General features: G+C 43.5%; 1 protein-coding gene across 1 annotated transcript in view; it reads right to left on the bottom strand.

Annotated features, from left to right (window-relative positions):
- LOC110525165 (phosphatidate cytidylyltransferase 1) overlaps positions 1 to 22806 on the bottom strand; it is a 72928-nt gene that overhangs the window by 3642 nt on the left and 46480 nt on the right. The window contains exons 6-11 of the mRNA XM_036979228.1: positions 14883 to 14941; positions 11539 to 11621; positions 9198 to 9285; positions 4534 to 4602; positions 3069 to 3221; positions 2206 to 2325 (exon numbers count right to left, since the gene is read on the bottom strand). Of these exons, the coding sequence (XP_036835123.1) occupies positions 2206 to 2325; positions 3069 to 3221; positions 4534 to 4602; positions 9198 to 9285; positions 11539 to 11621; positions 14883 to 14941 (572 nt within the window). The remainder of the gene's footprint in view (positions 1 to 2205; positions 2326 to 3068; positions 3222 to 4533; positions 4603 to 9197; positions 9286 to 11538; positions 11622 to 14882; positions 14942 to 22806) is intronic.

The following is a 22806-nucleotide window of genomic DNA, read 5'->3' as shown; positions in this document are numbered from 1 at the left end:
CCTGACAGGAGAGAGAGAGGTTACTACAGAGAAGGTCCTGACAGGAGAGAGAGAAATTACTACAGAGAAGGTCCTGACAGGAGAGAGAGAAGTTACTACAGAGAAGGTCCTGACAGGAGAGATAGAAGTTACTACAGAGAAGGTCCTGACAGGAGAGGGAGAGGTTACTACAGAGAAAGTCCTGACAGGAGAGAGAGAGGTTACTACAGAGAAGGTCCTGACAGGAGAGGGAGAGGTTACTACAGAGAAGGTCCTGACAGGAGAAAGAGAAATTACTACAGAGAAGGTCCTGACAGGAGAGGGAGAGGTTACTACAGAGAAGGTCCTGACAGGAGAGGGAGAGGTTACTACAGAGAAGGTCCTGACAGGAGAGGGAGAAGTTACTACAGAGAAGGTCCTGACAGGAGAGGGAGAGGTTACTACAGAGAAGGTCCTGACAGGCGAGGGAGAGGTTACTACAGAGAAGGTCCTGACAGGAGAGGGAGAGGTTACTACAGAGAAGGTCCTGACAGGAGAGGGAGAGGTTACTACAGAGAAGGTCCTGACAGGCGAGGGAGAGGTTACTACAGAGAAGGTCCTGACAGGAGAGGGAGAGATTACTACAGAGAAGGTCCTGACAGGAGAGGGAGAGGTTACTACAGAGAAGGTCCTGACAGGAGAGAGAGAAGTTACTACAGAGAAGGTCCTGACAGGAGAGAGAGAGGTTACTACAGAGAAGGTCCTGACAGGAGAGAGAGAGGTTACTACAGAGAAGGTCCTGACAGGAGAGAGAGAGGTTACTACAGAGAAGGTCCTGACAGGAGAGGGAGAGGTTACTACAGAGAAGGTCCTGACAGGAGAGGGAGAAGTTACTACAGAGAAGGTCCTGACAGGAGAGAGAGAAGTTACTACAGAGAAGGTCCTGACAGGAGAGAGAGAGGTTACTACAGAGAAAGTCCTGACAGGAGAGAGAGAGGTTACTACAGAGAAGGTCCTGACAGGAGAGAGAGAGGTTACTACAGAGAAGGTCCTGACAGGAGAGAGAAGTTACTACTAGGGTTGAGCAGTATAACGTATACCAGGCTATTTGGAAATACCCACGAGATGGTTTTTCAATACCGTTGAATATGAAGTGAATACCTTGCAGTCAACTCGTACAACTACATTAGGAGATTAAAGTAGGTTGGCATCCTTCATGTCGCCTGTTACAATAACTTTACATTATGAAGCTTCACCGTAGGTTCCCAGAACAGCAGCCAGTCGCGTGTTCATCGCAACGAGCATAACGGGAGTCCCAAAGCGTCGAGTCTCGTGTGGCGCAATCAGGTGATTAAGTTACACTTGTATGCTACTCACTACTAAATGTTTACCATCAGACATCTTAAGAACTGTCTAAGATGTGCTATACTCTCCGGCTGTGAATTGGGTTTACTTGTTAGTTAGCTATCCACTACTAAATGTTTACCATCAGACCTCTTAAGAACTGTCTAAGATGTGCTATACTCTCCGGCTGTGAATTTGGTTTACTTGTTAGTTAGCTATGGTAAGTGGGCTGAATTCAAAATCAGGAGAAGGGGTGTTAGCTTTCTGCCGTGTTGGAGAAGACAAAGAGCTCTGGATGAGTTCTACACGGCTGCCATTTTGTCCCCGTGCTTCCTACTAGTGTTAGTTTTCCCTCCTCTCTTCTCCCCTCTGCTCCGTGTACACATGCTGCTCTTCCTGCAGAAAAGCATGCATAAACAACTTTGTTCATTTGCACAATTTTTCTTATTTCACTTTCAAATTGTAAATTTCCACACTCACCGAAAATGTTTACTTGCTATACTTGTATAACTTTATGAGCTGGATTTGCCTGTCTGCATTTAGTTGGTTCGTTTTCGCTTCGTTAGCATTTAGCTAAAAAGCGTTCATGAGAACTCAAAAAATAGTATTTTATTGTGTGTGTATTTAGTGCCCCCTAGTGTACTATGCTGGAAATACCGTAAACCCCGGGATGGCAGAAGAACAGTACGACAATCTGGATACCGCCCAAGACTACTTACAATCAAATCATCATTATGTCTTTAAGGTATCCATGGAAATAATCCTACACAAATATTTAGTTAATTAAACAAGCATAGCCAAGCGTAGGCCTTTGAGTGTGTGTGTGTGTGTGTGTGTGTGTGTGTGTGTGTGTGTGTGTGTGTGTGTGCGCGCGTGTGTGTGTGTTAATGTCTCTGTTCTCACTTTAATCTTGAACGCTCGTTTGAATCCGCTGGCGAAGAATCCTCCAAAAGGACCAATGAGAGAGCCGAAGGTGGAGAGCGCCACGCTGTGGATCTGGTACGGGTAGATGGTCACCGTTTTCTGTAGAGACAGACAGACAGACAGAGGCACACAGACAGACAGACAGACACAGACAGACACAGACAGACAAACACAGACAGACAGACAGAGAGGCAGACAGACAGAGACAGACAGACACAGACAGACAGACACAGACAGACAGACACTTTAGCATTTCCCTTGGATTCATTGAAACAAGCACTACTATTTAGTTGTAACCAGCTAGTAAGTAAATGTTTGAGCAACATGTAGTAAAATACAATTAAGCATCGATCATGTCTAGTACACACAACAGCAGGTCTCTCAGACTTCTGTTCTCACCAGACCAGTAATAAAGGCATCCTAATTCTGATCAATCAGAATTATCAATTTTGACCAATCAGATAAGCTCTTTTTTTTTGCCCAGAATTGGACTGCCTGTGTAAAACTCAGCTTAAGAACACAAAAGTTTGCCTCGTGTCTAAGCCATCCAGGACCAACAGGAAAGGCACACTACTTGTCAGAGCAGGTGAGCCCAGGACTGCTGGGGTAGAATGAAGCACTCAGCCTAGAGGTGCTGACCTTCTATGACCAGATAACCTTTGGCCCTGTTGGCAAAATCCCCCAAAACATTTCCAAATGCCACTGCTTTGCCCAGTTAGAGGACTTCTGGGACCAGCACAGAATAAGATGTTCCCCCAAACAGGAATTATTCGGACAGGATTTCTGGGGGGGGGGGGGGGGGGGGGGGGGAATTAAATGTACAACTGTAAAGGTCCCCTTACCCATCTGAGGATGCTCTGGACAGTGAAGGGCAATGTGTACTCGTGCATCACGAAAATGTCAGAGGGTTCACACTCCGCAGTGAAACGGTTGGTCTCACTGTTGTATTCCACGGGACAGACAAAGTACTGGAACTGAGCTAGCAGGTATGCCAGCTAGCAGGAGAGAAGAAGCACAGAAACTTTATTCCATACTATTACCATGTTGTTAAACTTTATTCCATATTATTACCACGTTAAACTTTATTCCATATTATTACCATGTTGTTAAACTTTATTCCATACTATTACCATGTTGTTAAACTTTATTCCATTTTATTACCATGTTAAACTTTATTCCATACTATTACCATGTTGTTAAACTTTATTCCATTTTATTACCATGTTAAACTTTATTCCATATTATTACCATGTTGTTAAACTTTATTCCATTTTATTACTATGTTAAACTTTATTCCATACTATTACCATGTTAAACTTTATTCCATACTATTACCATGTTGTTGAACTTTATTCCATTTTATTACCATGTTAAACTTTATTCCATACTATTACCATGTTGTTAAACTTTATTCCATTTTATTACCATGTTAAACTTTATTCCATACTATTACCATGTTGTTAAACTTTATTCCATTTTATTACCATGTTAAACTTTATTCCATATTATTACCATGTTGTTAAACTTTATTCCATTTTATTACTATGTTAAACTTTATTCCATACTATTACCATGTTAAACTTTATTCCATACTATTACCATGTTGTTAAACTTTATTCCATTTTATTACCATGTTAAACTTTATTCCATACTATTACCATGTTAAACTTTATTCCATTTTATTACCATGTTAAACTTTATTCCATATTATTACCATGTTGTTAAACTTTATTCCATTTTATTACCATGTTAAACTTTATTCCATACTATTACCATGTTGTTAAACTTTATTCCATATTATTACCATGTTGTTAAACTTTATTCCATATTATTACCATGTTGTTAAACTTTATTCCATTTTATTACCATGTTAAACTTTATTCCATACTATTACCATGTTAAACTTTATTCCATACTATTACCATGTTGTTAAACTTTATTCCATTCTATTACCATGTTGTTAAACTTTATTCCATTTTATTACCATGTTGTTAAACTTTATTCCATACTATTACCATGTTGTTAAACTTTATTCCATTTTATTACCATGTTAAACTTTATTCCATATTATTACCATGTTGTTAAACTTTATTCCATACTATTACCATGTTGTTAAACTTTATTCCATTTTATTACCATGTTAAACTTTATTCCATATTATTACCATGTTGTTAAACTTTATTCCATACTATTACCATGTTGTTAAACTTTATTCCATTTTATTACCATGTTAAACTTTATTCCATATTATTACCATGTTAAACTTTATTCCATTTTATTACCATGCTGTTATACTGTAATACTCACTATGAATCCAAAGACCAGGGTTCCAAAGAACCCTCCTATGAATCCCTCCCACGTCTTCTTGGGAGACAGCTGTAATAAATAACAACAACAACAATAATAATACATTTCATTTTTAACACATGTTATGATAATTATTTCATTTCTTCCAATGAGGTCTTTTTTTTTTTTTTAAATGCATAAATTGATTTTAAAATGGCAAATTCCACTTCCTGAACTGAGTGACTAGGAAACTGAATTGTGGCGTCGAGTAGAGACAGATACAGGAACAGAGGCCATCTTTCAAACAGGAATGACAGTGTTTCACACTATGGGTGTGACAAATGGACAAGTTTGTCCCCCAAAAAATTAAACATAAAAAACAAGAATTTCCATTAAAACAATAAGATTCATAAAATGCCACATGAATTCACAATGCAGATAGATGGTTAACATCACGCTTCCCGCGGAGATTGAAAATTATATAATTTATACTGCTGGTTCTCTTGCTTTTCACGAGAGTGGTGCCGTGTTAGCTTGTTGTTGTCATCCAGTCGCAAGTCAACAAACCAGCAACCTAGACTACAGTCAGAGTTACAGCCTCCCTGTTCCAAGTTATGAAGAGATATCGAGGCTAATCAATGGAAGATGGAATTAAAATGACAGAACTAAATGAGAAGGACAGGCTACAACACCATCAGGAGCCATCAGGAAGACTGCTACTTATTCATCTGAACGGAGTTATTTACTGTGGGATTCGGGACGGGGAGAAAAACGCACAGTCGAAGTTATGTAGTCTCAATTAGCCTAGCTAACGTTAGCTAGGCTAGCTTCTCTCGGTTTGATGCAGTCAAGACGGTGGGGACCATGTTCACTGAACAACAATATAAAAACGCAAACATGTAAAGTGTTGGTCCCATGTTTCATGAGTTGAAATAAAAGATCTCAGAAATGTTTCATACTCATAAAAAAATAATTTCTCTCAAATGTTGTGCATACATTTGTTTTACATCCCTGTCAGTGAGCTTTTTCTCCTTTGCCAAGATTATCCATCCAGCTAACAAGTGTGGCATATCAAGAAGCACGATCATTACACAGGTGCACCTTGTGCTGGGGACAATAAAAGGCTACTCTAAGATGTGCAGTTTGGTCACACAACACAACGCCACAAATGTCTCAAGTTTTGAAGGGTTGTGCAAATTGGCATGCTGACTGCAGGAATTTCCACCAGAGCGGTTGCCAGATAATTTAATGTTAATTTCTCTACTATAGGTCACCTAATTTGAGAGAATTTGGCAGTACGTCCAACCGGCGTCACAACAGCAGACCACGGGTAAGTAAGCAACGCCAGCCCAGGAAGTCCACAACCGGCCTCACAAAAGCAGACCACGGGTAAGTAAGCAACGCCAGCCCAGGAAGTCCACAACCGGCCTCACAACAGCAGACCACGGGTAAGTAAGCAACGCCAGCCCAGGAAGTCCACAACAGGCGTCACAACAGCAGACCACGGGTAAGTAAGCAACGCCAGCCCAGGAAGTCCACAACCGGCCTCACAACAGCAGACCACGGGTAAATAAGCAACGCCAGCCCAGGAAGTCCACAACTGGCCTCACAACAGCAGACCACGGGTAAGTAAGCAACGCCAGCCCAGGAAGTCCACAACAGGCGTCACAACCGCAGACCACAGGTAAGTAAGCAACGCCAGCCCAGGAAGTCCACAACCGGCCTCACAACAGCAGACCACGGGGTAAGTAAGCAACGCCAGCCCAGGAAGTCCACAACCGGCTTCTTCACCTGCAGGATCGTCTGAGACCAGGTCAGATGATGGGTTTTACACAACCGACAACAGCATCTCTCCCCCTCATCCAGTACAGCTCTGGGTAATAATGTATAACTATTTTATTTTTTTAATCAATATCCTCCTACTAAAGTTACACTATTGTGGCATTAGGTATTTGTAAAAAAAAAAAAATATATATATATATACATACATACACATACTAAAATGATTAATACTAGTACACACACTGAGAATACACACACACATATATACACACATACACACATATATATATACACACATATATATATACACACACATATATATATATATATATAAAAACGCTTTATGATGATCGGAACCTGTTAGTGGTAGTTTTGTGATAAATCACAGTGCAGTTATGAAAAAAATAGTTTTTCAGGTTGGGGATTTTCATTTAAAATGTTAAGAATCCCAATTTCATTTAGAAGTTTTAACTTTTAAAACATTCACACCCCTATTTCACACAGTGATGGCAGTGTTTCAACACAGGGATGACATTGCGTTTCCACCCAGCCCACCCTGGCCTAACAGGGTGTGTGAGTAACAGGGTGTGTGTCCATCCTAACCCAGATCTGCATGTGACTCAACTCCAATGGGAAAGGAAAAGGTCATGTATCTGTCCTGTGGCTATACTGAAAAATGTCTGACTGTTTCTCAGTGTGTGTGTGTGTGTGTGTGTGTGTGTGTGTGTGTGTGTGTGTGTGTGTGTGTGTGTGTGTGTGTGTGTGTGTGTGTGTGTGTGTGTGTATACTAGTATAAATCATTTTACTATTTTAATAGTATCATACATTTTCTGATATCTGGATATTTTAAATAAGTTGTGATTTTTAAAACTTACATTTTGTAACCGGAGCTGAGCCCTATTTCTGCCACCGGTGAGGAGACAGTGTGAGAGACTGGGGGGAGCAAGCGGATGGAGGGAGAGAGATTCAACTACAGCCCAGATTCGGTAAGTTATAGCAGCCCAAAAAATGTATCATCAATTCAAAACAGTGGCGGTCTTGAATGGAGTAGCCTACAGAAGCTAGCTAGGCTAACGTTACATGTGGCGGTCTTGAATGGAGTAGCCTACAGAAGCTAGCTAGGCTAACGTTACATGTGGCGGTCTTGAATGGAGTAGCCTACAGAAGCTAGCTAGGCTAACGTTACATGTGGTGGTCTTGAATGGAGTAGCCTACAGAAGCTAGCTAGGCTAACGTTACATGTGGTGGTCTTGAATGGAGTAGCCTACAGAAGCTAGCTAGGCTAACGTTACATGTGGTGGTCTTGAATGGAGTAGCCTACAGAAGCTAGCTAGGCTAACGTTACATGTGGCGGTCTTGAATGGAGTAGCCTACAGAAGCTAGCTAGCTAGGCTAACGTTACATGTGGCGGTCTTGAATGGAGTAGCCTACAGAAGCTAGCTAGCTAGGCTAACGTTACATGTGGCGGTCTTGAATGGAGTAGCCTACAGAAGCTAGCTAGCTAGGCTAACGTTACATGTGGCGGTCTTGAATGGAGTAGCCTACAGAAGCTAGCTAGCTAGGCTAACGTTACATGTGGCGGTCTTGAATGGAGTAGCCTACAGAAGCTAGCTAGCTAGGCTAACGTTACATGTGGCGGTCTTGAATGGAGTAGCCTACAGAAGCTAGCTAGCTAGGCTAACGTTACATGTGGCGGTCTTGAATGGAGTAGCCTACAGAAGCTAGCTAGGCTAACGTTACATGTGGCGGTCTTGAATGGAGTAGCCTACAGAAGCTAGCTAGGCTAACGTTACATGTGGCGGTCTTGAATGGAGTAGCCTACACTTATAATTCTGTGATTTTATTTTCATCTGTATTAGTGAACTCCTGCTACACGTGACGCCTCTGACTGTGAAGTAAGTCACTTTGATTGGCCAACATACTGTAAACAACAAGCTTCATGGTACCGGTCTGTTTTTAAAAAATTGGGGCACGGGTCATTAAAAACTATATTGAAAAGTTTGTTTTTATTTAAATGAATAATTTGAAATGTCATGATATATCCTTGTATAACATTGTCACGTGGATATTTTATGGATATATTTACATTTTAGAAAAAGTATGTCTGTGTTCAAATATGCCTATATTTACAGGCCTACCGGTGCCAGAAAAACATCCCCCAGAACCACCGTCACCGGATGGAAAAAACATCCCCCAGAACCACCGTCACCAGCCGGTACCGTTAACACCTAGCAGGATGGGTCCATGGACTCATGCTGCTTACGCCAAATCCTGACTCGGCCATCGGCGTGACGCAACAGGAACTGGGATTCGTCGGACCAGGCCATGTTTTTGCTCTCTTCAATGGTCCAGTGTTGATGATGTCGTGCCGACTGGAGCAGCTTCTTCTTGTTTTTAGCTGATAGGAGAGGAACCCCGGTGTGGTCTTCTGCTGCAATAGCCAATCCGTGACGAGGACCGACAAGTCGTGCGTTCCGAGATGCCGTTATTCACCTGTTAGCTTGCACGCAGCTTCCCATTCTCCTTCGACCTCTCATCATCGAGCTGTTTTTCGCCCACAGGACTGCCGCTGACTGGATGTTTTTTTTTTTTTGTCGCATCCTTCTAGGTAAAACCCTAGACACTGTCGTGCGTGGAAAAACCCAGGAGGCTGTCCGTTTCTGGGATAATGGAACCCGCACGCCTGGCACCGACAATCATACCACCCTCAAAGTCATTTAGGTCACTAGTTTTGTCCATTCTAACGCTCAATCGATCAGTAACTGAATGCCTCGATGTCTGTCTGCCTGCTTCATACAGCCACGTGACTCACTGTCTGTAGGAGCCATCCATTTTGGTGAACGAGGGTGATGTACCTAATAAACTGGCCACTGGGTGTATAATATAATATACAGTAAATGTACCTTAATGAGTGGTGTTCTGCCAAAGAAGAAACCAAACAGGTAGGCCATGATGTCATTGCAGATCACTATGGAGACAGGGACGAGGAACCTGGAAAACAACGGTCAAACACACGTCAACTCCAACAGAAAAACAACATTCAAACACATGTCAACTCCAACCTAACAGAAAAACAACGGTCAAACACATGTCAACTCCAACTCCAACAGAAAAACAACGGTCAAACACATGTCAACTCCAACTCCAACAGAAAAACAACGGTCAAACACATGTCAACTCCAACTCCAACAGAAAAACAACGGTCAAACACATGTCAACTCCAACCTAACAGAAAAACTACATTCAAACACATGTCAACTCCAACCTAACAGAAAAACAACATTCAAACACATGTCAACTCCAACCTAACATTATCTCTACATTTGACCAACGAGCATCTTGACCGTTTACAGATATATATTTTTTAACAAAATACAGTTTGAATACAGAGCCATGAGGAGGACCTCTGTATTTGGACTCAGCGCTGACTACCATAGGGCTGACTACCATAGGGCTGACTACCATAGGGCTGAGGGCTGACTACCATAGGGCTGACTACCATAGGGCTGAGGGCTGACTACCATAGGGCTGAGGGCTGACTACCATAGGGCTGAGGGTTGACTACCATAGGGCTGACTACCATAGGGCTGACTACCATAGGGCTCAGGGCTGACTACCATAGGGCTGAGGGTTGACTACCATAGGGCTGACTACCATAGGGCTGACTACCATAGAGCTGAGGGCTGACTACCATAGGGCTGAGGGTTGACTACCATAGGGCTGACTACCATAGGGCTGAGGGCTGACTACCATAGGGCTGAGGGTTGACTACCATAGGGCTGACTACCATAGAGCTGAGGGCTGACTACCATAGGGCTGAGGGTTGACTACCATAGGGCTGACTACCATAGGGCTGAGGGCTGACTACCATAGGGCTGACTACCATAGAGCTGAGGGCTGACTACCATAGGGCTGAGGGTTGACTACCATAGGGCTGAGATAGGGCTGAGGGTTGACTACCATAGGGCTGAGGGCTGACTACCATAGGGCTGACTACCATAGGGCTGAGGGCTGACTACCATAGAGCTGAGGGCTGACTACCATAGGGCTGACTACCATAGAGCTGAGGGCTGACTACCATAGGGCTGACTACCATAGGGCTGAGGGCTGACTACCATAGGGCTGACTACCATAGGGCTGAGGGCTGACTACCATAGAGCCGAGGGCTGACTACCATAGGGCTGAGGGCTGACTACCATAGAGCTGACTACCATAGGGCTGACTACCATAGAGCTGAGGGCTGACTACCATAGGGCTGAGGGCTGACTACCATAGGGCTGAGGGCTGACTACCATAGGGCTGAGGGCTGACTACCATAGGGCTGAGGGCTGACTACCATAGGGCTGACTACCATAGGGCTGAGTGCCGTAGGGCTCAGCGCTAACTACCGTAGGGCTGACTACCATAGGGCTGACTAGCATAGGGCTCAGGGATAACTACCATAGGACTCAGATGGTGAAATCAGACTACTACAGTATCAGTGAAGAGAAGCAGACTACTACAGTATCAGAGAATCAGACTACTACAGTATCAGTGAAGAGAAGCAGACTACTACAGTATCAGAGAATCAGACTACTACACTATCAGAGAAGCAGACTACTACAGTATCAGAGAATCAGACTACTACAGTATCAGAGAATCAGACTACTACAGTATCAGAGAAGCAGACTACTACAGTATCAGTGAAGAGAATCAGACTACTACAGTATCAGAGAAGCAGACTACTACAGTATCAGAGAATCAGACTACTACAGTATCAGAGAATCAGACTACTACAGTATCAGTGAAGAGAAGCAGACTACTACAGTATCAGAGAAGCAGACTACTACAGTATCAGAGAATCAGACTACTACAGTATCAGAGAATCAGACTACTACAGTATCAGAGAATCAGACTACTACAGTATCAGAGAATCAGACTACTACAGTATCAGAGAAGCAGACTACTACAGTATCAGTGAAGAGAAGCAGACTACTACAGTATCAGTGAAGAGAAGCAGACTACTACAGTATCAGTGAAGAGAAGCAGACTACTACAGTATCAGTGAAGAGAAGCAGACTACTACAGTATCAGTGAAGAGAAGCAGACTACTACAGTATCAGTGAAGAGAATCAGACTACTACAGTATCAGTGAAGAGAAGCAGACTACTACAGTATCAGAGAATCAGACTCCTACAGTATTAGTGAAGAGGAGAGAAGGGACAGGTTTCTGGGCGTGTTGTGTTTGCTGTGTGTGTCTCTTACCAGATCATTCCTTCAAACAGGTTCTGGATGACCAAGTGAGACTGAGTCACCACTATCAGTAGGGTAACATGGGTCCATGCAAACTGCAGGGGTAAACCACACACACAGTTAGCCATGGGGAATGTAGCCTGACCACTCACAATAACAATGTTGGTAGGTAGAATGCAGAGATAAGCAGGCAGGCTATAGAAATACAGTATCTAGATAGGCAGGCAACAGATTCAGAAAAACAGCATCTAGATAGGCAGGCTATAGAAATACAGTATATAGATAGGCAGGCAACAGATACAGAAAAACAGCATCTAGCTAGGCAGGCTATAGAAATACAGTATCTAGATAGGCAGGCTATAGAAATACAGTATATAGATAGGCAGGCAATAGATATAGAAATACAGCATCTAGACAGGCAGGCAATAGATATAGAAATACAGTATCAAGATCGGCAAGGCTGAGTCACTCCACACCACTACACCCACTGATATCTATGGTAGGCTAATACACCGCACACTAGTGTGTGTGTGTGTGTGTGTGTGTGTGTGTGTGTGTGTGTGTGTCATGCTGGCGGGTCTGAAACGTCATCCCATGTAGTGCACCTACTGTTTAGTCCAGAGAGAGAGAGAGAGAGAGTTGTCAAATGTATTTATCATTTCACTATGTAGTGCTCTACTTTCCACTCAAAAGGTCAAAAACAGTGGTCAAGGTCAACAGTGGTGCAATACATAGGGAATAGGGTTCCATTTGAGCCGTAGTCTGCTGTATAGTGGGGTTCCCCAATAGGAGGGAGCTGTATAGTGGGTTCCCCAATAGGAGGGAGCTGTATAGTGGGGTTCCCCAATAGGAGGGAGCTGTATAGTAGGGTTCCCCAATAGGAGGGAGGGAGCTGTATAGTAGGGTTCCCCAATAGGAGGGAGCTGTATAGTGGGGTTCCCCAATAGGAGGGAGCTGTATAGTGGGGTTCCCCAATAGGAGGGAGCTGTATAGTAGGGTTCCCCAATAGGAGGGCGCTGTATAGTAGGGTTCCCCAATAGGAGGGAGGGAGCTGTATAGTGGGGTTCCCCAATAGGAGGGAGCTGTATAGTGGGGTTCCCCAATAGGAGGGAGCTGTATAGTAGGGTTCCCCAATAGGAGGGAGGGAGCTGCATAGTGGGGTTCCCCAATAGGAGGGAGCTGTATAGTGGGGTTCCCCAATAGGAGGGAGCTGTATAGTAGGGTTCCCCAATAGGAGGGAGGGAGCTGTATAGTGGGGTTCCCCAATGGGAGGGAGCTGTATAGTAGGGTTCCCCAATAGGAGGCAGTAATCTGTATAGTAGGGTTCCCCAATAGGAGGGAGCAGTATAGTAGGGTTCTCCAATAGGAGGCAGTATACTGTAAAGTAAGGTTCCCCAACAAGAAGGAGTTCTCAACGTTTTTTGGGCAAAAAATAAATATATACACAGTACCAGTGAAAAGTTTGGACACACCTACTCATTCTAGGGTTTTTCTTTATTTTTACCATCTTCTACATTGTAGAATAATAGTGAAGACGTCAAAACTATGAAATAACACATATGGAATCATGTAGTAACTAAAAAAAGTGTTAAACAAATCAAAATATATTTTAGATTCTTCAAAGTAGCCACCCCTTTGCCTTGATGACAGCTTTGCACACTCTTGGCATTCTCTCAACCAGCTTCACCTGGAATGCTTTTCCAACAGTCTTGAGCCCTTGTTGGCTGCTTTTACTTCACTCTGCGGTCCAACTCATCCCAAACCATCACAATTGGGTTGAGGTCTGGTCATTGTGGAGGCCAGGTCATCTGATGCAGCACTCAAATAGCCCTTACACAGCCTGGAGGTGTGTTTGGGGTCATTGTCCTGTTGAAAAACAAATTATATTCCCACTAAGAGCAAACCAGATGGGATGGCGTATTGCTGCTGCAGAATGCTGTGGTAGCCATGCTGGTTAAGTGTGCCTTGAACTTGAAATAAATCACTGACAGTGTCACCAGCAAAGCACGCCCACACCATCACACCTCCTCCTCCATGCTTCACTGTGGGAACCACACATGCAGAGATCATCCGTTCACCTACTCTACGTCTCACAAAGACACGGCAGTTGGAACAAAAAATCAAAAATTTGGACTCATCAGACCAAAGGACAGATTTCCACCGGTCTAATGTCCATTGCTCGTGTTTTCTGGCCCAAGCAAGTTTCTTCTTCTTATCGGTGTCCTTTAGTAGTGGTTTCTTTGCTGCAATTCGACCATGAAAGCCTGATTCACGCAGTCTCCTCTGAACAGTTGATGTTTAGATGAGTCTGTTACTTGAAATCTGTGAAGCATTTATTTGGGCTGCTATCTGAGGTGCAGTTAACTCTAATGAAGTTATCCTCTGCAGCCGAGGTAACTCTGGGTCTTCCATTCTTGTGGTGGTCCTCATGAGAGCCAGTTTCATCATAGCGCTTGATGGTTCTTGCGACTGCACTTGAAGAAACTTTCAAAGTTCTTAAAATTTTCCACATTGACTGACCTTTATGTTTTAAAGTAATGATGGACTGTCATTTCTCTTTGCTTATTTGAACTGTTCTTGACATAATATGGACTTGGTATTTTACAAAATAGGGCTATCTTCTGTATACCACCCCTACCTTGTCACAACACAACTGACCGGCTCAAACACATTAAGGAAAGAAATTCTACAAATGAACTTTTAACAAGGCACACCTGTTAATTGAAATGCATTCCAGGTGACTACCTCATAAAGCTGGTTGAGAGAATGCCAAGAGTGTGCAAAGCTGTCATCAAGGCAAAGGGTGTCTACTTTGAATAATCTCAAATATAAAATATATTTTATTTATTTAACACTTTTTTGGTTACTACATGATTCCATATGTGTTATTTCAGTTTGATGTCTTCACTATTATTTTACAATGTAGCAAATAGTAAAAAATAAAGACAAACCTTTGAATGAGTAGATGATTCCAAACGTTTGACTGGTACTGTATATATTTATTTGATTATTTTCGTTGTTGGATATTAAAAAATAAAATAAATCACCAGGAAATCAACTCAAATTGATTTTAATTTAGGAAATCTGATCCAAGTATTCCCAAACATAAAAGAGGTGATCGTATCCCAACGTTATAAAACTTTGAAATTATTCTGTTTTTTGTCCAAATACCATATCTCCGTTTGGTGATTCTTGCTGTCAATTTGCACTGTAGAAATGATTTAAAAACCCATGTTCCAGCCACCTGACCATCCGTGGCTGGATGTAGTTGGGGAACCCTGCTGTACGGTATGGCATGCAGAGTACCAGGATGTTAGTCAGTCAGTGGTATCCAGGGTTACGTGACTCATACACACCATATAAAACTGCAGGCGGTAATGCTTCTTCACTAAACTCAGAACAAACATGCAGAAACCTGTGAAAAATCAAATAACATGCCATCAGTTTCTCTGCAAAGGATGAAGAACAACATCCTCATCATCATCATCATTCCATACCCCCCCCTCCCACTTCTTTAATCTGTTGCAGTGGGGTATCAATAGGTATGTGTATCTTTCGAGACAATTTGATATACGTATATAGATACATGGACTCCATTACCATATAGGAAACTAAGAGGTTTACATTCAAAAACAATTCAGTGAATCAATGAGAATCAAAATGTGGCATTTATTTGTTGCAAAAAAAACACATTTCTTTTCAAGTTCAAATCAGCTGCTGATGGGAAACGCACGGGCTGGATATGTCTGAGCTAACGTGTGTGTGAGCTGACGTGTGAGTGTGTGTGTGTGTGTGTGTGTGAGAGAGAGAATGATGTACACTGCGTGCACATTTATTAGGCAAGTGAGTATTCTGATCTTATCATTGTTTCTACGCACATTTCCAACTCCAAAACCATATGAACTTGAATGCTTATTGGGATTGAATCATTTTCAGGTGATATGTATTTGTGTAATGAGGGAGGGTGTGGCGAAAGTGAATAACGCCTTATATCAAAAGGTGTGCATAATTATTAGGCAAGCTTCATTACCTCAGGTAAAAATAAATATTAAAAAATGGGACAAAAAACAAACACTGAAAAGTCCATTTAAAAAAAATGCCTTTCAGACGGATGCAACCCTCCTGAAATAGCTGAACTATTGAGGCGTGACCACCGGACAATCAAACGTTCTGTTGCGAATAGTCAACTGGGGGCCGCAAAAACCAACGCATGGAGAAGAAAAGGAGCCAAATGAACTGCAGAAGAATTAACCGTCAAGCTACCAGGAACCCATTATCCTCCAGCGCCAACATAGTCCAGAACTGCAACCTACCTGGAGAGTCCAGAGGTACAACCTACCTGGAGAGTCCAGAACGGCAACCTACCTGGAGAATCCTGAGGTACAACCTACCTGGAGAGTCCTGAACTGCAACCTACCTGAAGAGTCCTGAACTACAACCTACCTGGAGAGTCCTGAACTGCAACCTACCTGAAGAGTCCTGAACTGCAACCTACCTGAAGAGTCCTGAACTACAACCTACCTGGAGTGTCCTGAACTACAACCTACCTGGAGAGTCCTGAACTACAACCTACCTGGAGAGTCCTGAACTACAACCTACCTGGAGAGTCCTGAACTACAACCTACCTGGAGAGTCCTGAACTACAACCTACCTGGAGAGTCCTGAACTACAACCTACCTGGAGAGTCCTGAACTACAACCTACCTGGAGAGTCCTGAACTACAACCTACCTGGAGTGTCCTGAACTACAACCTACCTGGAGTGTCCTGAACTACAACCTACCTGGAGTGTCCTGAACTACAATCTACCTGGAGAGTCCTGAACTACAACCTACCTGGAGTGTCCTGAACTACAACCTACCTGGAGAGTCCTGAACTACAACCTACCTGGAGAGTCCTGAACTACAACCTACCTGGAGAGTCCTGAACTACAACCTACCTGGAGAGTCCTGAACTACAACCTACCTGGAGAGTCCTGAACTACAACCTACCTGGAGAGTCCTGAACTACAACCTACCTGGAGTGTCCTGAACTACAACCTACCTGGAGTGTCCTGAACTACAACCTACCTGGAGTGTCCTGAACTACAACCTACCTGGAGTGTCCTGAACTACAACCTACCTGGAGTGTCCTGAACTACAACCTACCTGGAGAGTCCTGAACTGCAACCTACCTGAAGAGTCCTGAACTGCAACCTACCTGAAGAGTCCTGAACTACAACCTACCTGGAGAGTCCTGAACTGCAACCTACCTGAAGAGTCCTGAACTGCAACCTACCTGAAGAGTCCTGAACTACAACCTATCTGGAGTGTCCAGAGGTACAACCTACCTGGAGAGTCCTGAACTACAACCTACCTGGAGAGTCCTGAACTACAACCTACCTGGAGAGTCCTGAACTACAACCTACCTGGAGAGTCCTGAACTACAACCTACCTGGAGAGTCCTGAACTACAACCTACCTGGAGAGTCCTGAACTACAACCTACCTGGAGAGTCCAGAGGTACAACCTACCTGGAGAGTCCTGAACTACAACCTACCTGGAGAGTCCTGAACTACAACCTACCTGGAGAGTCCTGAACTACAACCTACCTGGAGAGGCCTGAACTACAACCTACCTGGAGTGTCCTGAACTACAACCTACCTGGAGAGTCCTGAACTACAACCTACCTGGAGAGTCCTGAACTACAACCTACCTGGAGTGTCCTGAACTACAACCTACCTGGAGAGCCCTGAACTACAACCAACCTGGAGAGCCCTGAACTACAACCTACCTGGAGAGTCCTGAACTACAACCTACCTGGAGAGTCCTGAACTACAACCTACCTGGAGAGTCCTGAACTACAACCTACCTGGCGAGTCCTGAACTACAACCTACCTGGAGAGTCCTGAACTACAACCTACCTGGAGAGTCCTGAACTACAACCTACCTGGAGAGTCCTGAACTACAACCTACCTGGAGAGTCCTGAACTACAACCTACCTGGAGAGTCCTGAACTACAACCTACCTGGAGTGTCCTGAACTACAACCTACCTGGAGAGTCCTGAACTACAACCTACCTGGAGAGTCCTGAACTACAACCTACCTGGAGAGTCCTGAACTGCAACCTACCTGAAGAGTCCTGAACTGCAACCTACCTGAAGAGTCCTGAACTGCAACCTACCTGAAGAGTCCTGAACTACAACCTACCTGGAGTGTCCTGAACTACAACCTACCTGGAGAGTCCTGAACTGCAACCTACCTGAAGAGTCCTGAACTGCAACCTACCTGAAGAGTCCTGAACTACAACCTACCTGGAGAGTCCTGAACTACAACCTACCTGGAGAGTCCAGAGGTACAACCTACCTGGAGAGTCCTGAACTACAACCTACCTGGAGAGTCCTGAACTACAACCTACCTGGAGAGTCCTGAACTACAACCTACCTGGAGAGTCCTGAACTACAACCTACCTGGAGAGTCCTGAACTACAACCTACCTGGAGAGTCCTGAACTACAACCTACCTGGAGAGTCCTGAACTACAACCTACCTGGAGAGTCCTGAACTACAACCTACCTGGAGAGTCCAGAGGTACAACCTACCTGGAGAGTCCTGAACTACAACCTACCTGGAGAGTCCTGAACTACAACCTACCTGGAGAGTCCTGAACTACAACCTACCTGGAGAGTCCTGAACTACAACCTACCTGGAGAGTCCTGAACTACAACCTACCTGGAGAGTCCTGAACTACAACCTACCTGGAGAGTTCAGAACTACAACCTACCTGGAGAGTCCTGAACTACAACCTACCTGGAGAGTCCTGAACTACAACCTACCTGGAGAGTCCAGAGGTACAACCTACCTGGAGTGTACAAGGTATCAAAAGCTCAGAGACATGACTAAGGTCAAGAAGGCTGAAACACGACCACCACTGAATAAGATTCACAGGTTGAAGCGTCAAGATTTAAAAAAAAACTTCAGGTATTTCTTTGCCCAAAGGACAGATGTAATGAGAATGACTCTTGATGGACCAGATGGATGGGACCGTGGCTGGATCAGTACTGGACACAGGCCACCACTTTGAGTCAGGCGCCAGCAAGGTGAAGGAGGGGTACTGGTATGGGCTGCTATCATTAAGGATGAGGTAGTTGGACATTTTCGGGTTGAAGATGGACTGAAACTCAACTCCCAAACCTACTGCCAGTTTCTGGAACATTCTTTCTTCAAGCAGTGGTACAGGAAGAAGTTCTCAGCATTCAAGAACGCCATGATCTTTATGCAGGACAATGCTCCATCACACGCATCCCAGTACTCCACTGCTTGGCTAACCAGCAAGGGCCTCAAAGATGCCTGAATAATGACTTGGCCCCGTTTCTCTCCCGACTTAAATCCTATTGGGAACTTGTGGGGCCCTTCTCAAAATGTGAGATTTACAGTGAGGGAAGACAATACACCTCTTTGAACAGCATTTGGGAGGCTGTGGTTGCTGCCTCAGCGAAAGGTGATCGTGACCAAATCAAGAAACTGACAGACTCCATGGAAGGAAGGCTCATGGCATTAACAGAAAAGAAAAGGTGGCCATATCTGTCATTGAATATTTTTGAAAGGTCAATTGTTTAAATTTAATTGTCACTTTGGTATAACTTATTTGTTACCCTTACTCTAAACAAGTGAGTTGGGATAAATTATTTTTGGTATTTAGTTGCCTAATAATTGCGCACACTCACTTTTCCTTTGTTAAACATTCCGGTTTGAGGTTCAATAACATTTTGGATTGACTAAAACCATTGTGTTTGTTCAACAATAACATTTTGGATTGACTAAGACCATTGTGTTTGTTCAACAGTAAAATGAATCGTGAGGAATACAATTTGTCTAATAACTGTGCACTCAGCGTCTATCTATGGTGTAGGTACCAGATTTGAACCATAAAGGAGACTACCAACCCACTACTACCAGATTAGAGCCATAAGGGAAACTACCACCCCACTACCAGATTAGAGCCATAAAGGAGACTACCACCCCACTACTACCAGATTAGAGCCATAAGGGAGACTACCACCCCACTACTACCAGATTAGAGCCATAAAGGAGACTACCACCCCACTACTACCAGATTAGAGCCATAAGGGAGACTACCACCCCACTACCAGATTAGAGACATAAAGGAGACTACCACCCCACTACCAGATTAGAGCCATAAGGGAGACTACCAACCCACTACCAGATTAGAGCCATAAGGGAAACTACCACCCCACTACCAGATTAGAGCCATAAAGGAGACTACCACCCCACTACCAGATTAGAGCCATAAAGGAGACTACCACCCCACTACTACCAGATTAGAACCATAAAGGAGACTACCACCCCACAACCCCCATCAGATTAGAACCATAAGGGAGACTACCACCCCCATCAAATTAGAGCCATAAGGGAGACTACCACCCCCATCAGATTAAAGCCATATAAGAGACTACCACCCCCATCAGATTAAAGCCATATAGGAGACTACCACCCCCCATCAGATTAAAGCCATATAGGAGACTACCACCCCCATCAGATTAAAGCCATATAGGAGACTACCACCCCCATCAGATTTTTGGTCATTGTAGCCTATGTGTTTTGTATCCCCACTGTGGTTCTTAAATCACCATCCCCCACTAATTAACTTGTCATTTTTGCAGATTAAGTATTTGAGCTAGTCATGTATCAATATTTATTCTTTACAAATTAGCTATGACATACCGAATGTATATTTAGCAAATTTTGGATTTCACCCGCCCCATCACAAAAAAATGATGGTTTTGATTGTTTGGAAGCTTAATGGAGAGATCTTCTCTGACTTCGGCCATGCAACGCAAAAAAGTATTGCTCATTATGAAATTATAAACTTTATCTAAAAATGACCATCGGGGACAGATTCGTATCGGTGAATCGTTATAGCCTTAAACTATTAACCAATCAGTCACTGTAGAAGGCCTGATGACCGTAACAGCGAGAGGTTATACACAGTCACATGACATTCCCTGCTCTATTGAATGAACGGGACATCACATTGTCTTTTAAAACTGGAATCGTTAAATTGGTCAAACTGTCCGTTTGGGATAATACAAGCAAGATGCTACTAACAACAAACACTATTTTGTTCCCTCGGACATCGTCGCATGTAAAATGTATTTTATCAAAGTGCTATACAGTCCTCTCCTCTGTTTACTCAAAAGAATAAAGATGCTGTGGCAAACAGTGGTGCGGGTTTCCTCAAAATGCGAATTCGATCTTTAAACATTTTACACAGCGAACAAAGCAACCTCAGAAAACTCCATTGGATTGATTGAAGAGCTATAGATTTGTAGCCCCGGTCCCAAATCTGTTTGTGCGGTCTTGCTAAACTGATATTGCCAGTGTCACGCCGAGTTGTCAAGAAAGAACAAAAAGATGTGGGACCTGGGCTAATAGAACTCAATTCGTGACTCGTTTCAAATATGCAGAGGGAGTTGAAAAGAGAACACAAAGAAGGCTGTTGTATAAAACACCTGTCTCCGGATTACATCGTCAAACTAAGGGCAACCGTGGCATCCGTGACAGAGAGGGAGACGCGAAAGACAGTCTAGCTAGCTACATTTTCAGATATACATTTCAAATTTTGGCAGAAAGTCATTTTCATTGCAAGTTAAAGTGTACTGTTAGCTGGCTAGCTAACGTCAGCTGGCTGTCTCGCCACACATGTGAATCCATAAAGAGATGGGTGAAGCTAAAGGCTTAAGAGGGTGTGAACAGGTGCAGGCAAAGAAGTGCTCTCCAGTAGGTGTACCAAAACATTCAAGGGCCATTTTCTCAAAAGTGGGGTTACAAGTTTATCAACTTTCAAAGCAGAATTACTTTCCCATCCTCAACTGTAGTGTATGATAAACCATTTTCTCTCTCTGAGTCGCTACTTCTATGTAAAAAAATAAAAACACTATTTCAAATGTTGCTACATAAAACCGAATCGAGCCGGTCGGTCACATTTGTGCTGAAGGTGTCGATTAAAACCCTCATTTGTGTGCAGCCGATATGAGATCCCCCTAGGAAGACGTTGCGTGTTGAGTCGCCGGGCAGATTTAGTCTGTTCAGCAGAGCTGTGGATTTTAACTGGCTGTGACAGACAGTCACACTCCAGCCAGGGTCAAATCAAAAGACACTCCAAGGCCTGTATTCACAAAGGCTGTGTTTACACTGGCAACCCAAATCAGATCTATTGGCAGATTTTTCAGGGAATGTGTAAACAGCAAAAAAAAAAAAAAAACAGTTGGAATCTGATCTTCCAGGCTGCAGCAGGAAGCTGGAGGGAGAAAGGAAATGTTGTCATGTTGTCACCTAACTAGCTAACACACCAATAAGGTGAGGAAGGAGGGAAACTGACAATAGTGGTCTGTTTCTTAGTGGTTATAACGGAAGTGCTCTTTGACCCGAGTCCATAGGCATCTGAGAAACATACTTTATAGCCCTGTTAGTTAATCACCAACTGCAGTGTGTAGGGACTTAGTCAGTCCAGTAGTCAAATGTTTTATGTCGGCCTTGTCTTTACAATAAAACTACCCAGCAAACAGGGGACGTCCTAAGGACATCCAGGGGAACATGACACAACCTCCCGATGTTCCGCGACTCATTTTTTTTGTTTTGCAGGGTAAGTAGCTAGCCCAGAGGTTTGCAAGCGTTTTTTGGTCTGTGACCCCATTTTGATACAAAAAAAATATTCAACAGCCAATGATAACTTTTTTATTTTTTTTTAATTGGGACGATGACAGGCTTGGCAGTGCTTTTGATGGAATTTCACCAGATGTTGATTAGAAAATAAAAGATCATCGTCAATATCGGATTTATTTCCTGGTCTTGTCCACTGGGTTTCTGAAGGCTTGTGGACATTACTGTAGAGAGAAACCGAATACAGAACTCTGACCATGACAGACTGACCAGGTGAATCCAGGTGAAAGCTATGATCTCTTATTGATGTCACCGAAATCCACTTAAAATGAGTGTAGATGAAAAAGGATTTTTAAGAGTCGAGACAGCTGAGACGTGGATTGTGTATGTGTGCCATTCAGAGGGTGACTGGGCAAGACAAAATATTTAAGTGCCGTTGAACAGGGTATGGTAGTAGGTGCCTTTGAACAGGGTATGGTAGTAGGTGCCTTTGAACAGGGTATGGTAGTAGGTGCCTTTGAACAGGGGTATGGTAGTAGGTGCCTTTGAACAGGGGTATGGTAGTAGGTACCTTTGAACAGGGGTATGGTAGTAGGTGCCTTTGAACAGGGGTATGGTAGTAGG

The sequence above is a fragment of the Oncorhynchus mykiss genome, chromosome 6, assembly GCF_013265735.2.
Source record: "Oncorhynchus mykiss isolate Arlee chromosome 6, USDA_OmykA_1.1, whole genome shotgun sequence".
In the NCBI taxonomy this organism is placed as follows: domain Eukaryota; kingdom Metazoa; phylum Chordata; class Actinopteri; order Salmoniformes; family Salmonidae; genus Oncorhynchus; species Oncorhynchus mykiss.
This window is presented reverse-complemented; position numbering and strand designations above follow the sequence as displayed.